Genomic DNA, 1,439 nt, shown 5'->3' on the forward strand with positions numbered 1-1,439 from the left:
CACGCAAACACACGCACGTACACACACACACACTCACAAACAAGCTCACTCTCACAGCCACACACACACAGACACACACACACGCAGCAGTCTTCAGTGCCCAGTATTTGCCCTGAGCTGTCCACCCCTCAACTCCTTCTACTTAAAGTTTAGCAAAGGGAGGACAGACAGAGAGACAGATAGACAGAGGAGCGAGAGAGAGACAGATAGACACAGACAGACAGAGGAACGAGAGAGAGAGAGAGAGAGAGAGAGAGAGAGAGACGGATAGACAGAAAGAGAAAGCAGACATACAGGCAGAGAGAGACAGATAGACAGACACAAGGGAGATAGACAAAGGGAGAGACAGAAAGACAGAGGAGAAGAGGGACAAACAGAGAGAGGTGCGATTGAGAAAGACATACAGACAGACAGGGGAGGGAGAGACAGACGGACAGACAGACAGGTAGACGGAGGAGAAAGAGAGAGACAGACAGAGGAGAGGGGGACAGAGAGTGACAGACAGACAGGCAGAGGAGCGAGAGAGAGAGAGAGAGAGAGAGAGAGAGAGATACAGACCGAGCGAGGGGGGTTGGGGGTGTTCTGTGTTCTGGTGGTGGTTGACAGAGTGGGTGGAGGCGTTAATACCTTCTGCAAAACACTTCCTACTCCAGCAGCTTATCGAGAAGGAATGTCTAAAATGTTTAAAGAGGGAACACCGCGTTCTCAGGACCTGCTGTCACAGAAATCATCCTCATTACACGCAACACACGACACACACTCACACACAGCACACCTATACAAACACACGCACACTGTGTGTATATATACAGTATACATACTTGCACATGTGCTCGAAAAAACACAATGGAAAACTCTGGCCGGCCGGCGCGCACACACATACACACACGCGTCTTTCTGCACACACCCGTGCACACACACGTGCACGCGGCCGCAGCGCAGGCGTATGAAAGTATGCTTTGTGTAATCATTGTGTGTGAGGGTGCATCCAGGCATGGCTAAATACTTCCCCAAACACTGCTTTACACCGAACCCCGAGTTAATTATAAACGTTGCTCTTCTGCGGGGGGGGGGGGGGGGGGTCCGGGCCCTTCTGCGGGGGGGGGGGGGGGTCCGGGCCCTTCTGGGGGGGGGGGGGGGGGGGGGGGGTTGAAGCCCGGCAAGCAGGATGTGCCAGAGTGGTTAACGCGGCTCTTTGTGTTCTGTCAGGCCAATCAGAGCCACCGGGGTTGAGGGTCTTTGATGCCCTGACCTCCCGCTCAGGGTAGACTTGGCAGGCACTGCCCGCCAATCCTGCCACCCCCTTAAGAACATAGTTTCACCCAGCGCCAAGCCTGTCCTGGTAACCCCGCTCTGTCTCGCGCGCGCGGACGCACACGCATTCTCGCTTCCTCGCTCTCTGGGTCTCTCGCTCTCTGGGTCTCTCGCTCTCTGGGTCT

At 54.9% G+C, this 1,439-nt stretch overlaps 1 protein-coding gene across 1 annotated transcript in view; it reads left to right on the forward strand.

Annotated features, from left to right (window-relative positions):
* LOC307082565 (cAMP-dependent protein kinase type I-beta regulatory subunit-like) overlaps positions 1-1,233 on the forward strand; it is a gene marked incomplete at its 3' end in the record, with an annotated part of 54,275 nt that extends 53,042 nt beyond the window's left edge. The window contains exon 8 of the mRNA XM_079746185.1: positions 1,210-1,233. Coding sequence (XP_079602311.1) covers positions 1,210-1,233 — 24 coding nt within the window. The remainder of the gene's footprint in view (positions 1-1,209) is intronic.
* Between the last annotated feature and the right edge of the window lie 206 nt (positions 1,234-1,439).

This window comes from Pollachius pollachius (assembly GCF_949987615.1).
Source record: "Pollachius pollachius genome assembly, chromosome: 11".
Taxonomy (NCBI): Eukaryota; Metazoa; Chordata; class Actinopteri; order Gadiformes; family Gadidae; genus Pollachius; species Pollachius pollachius.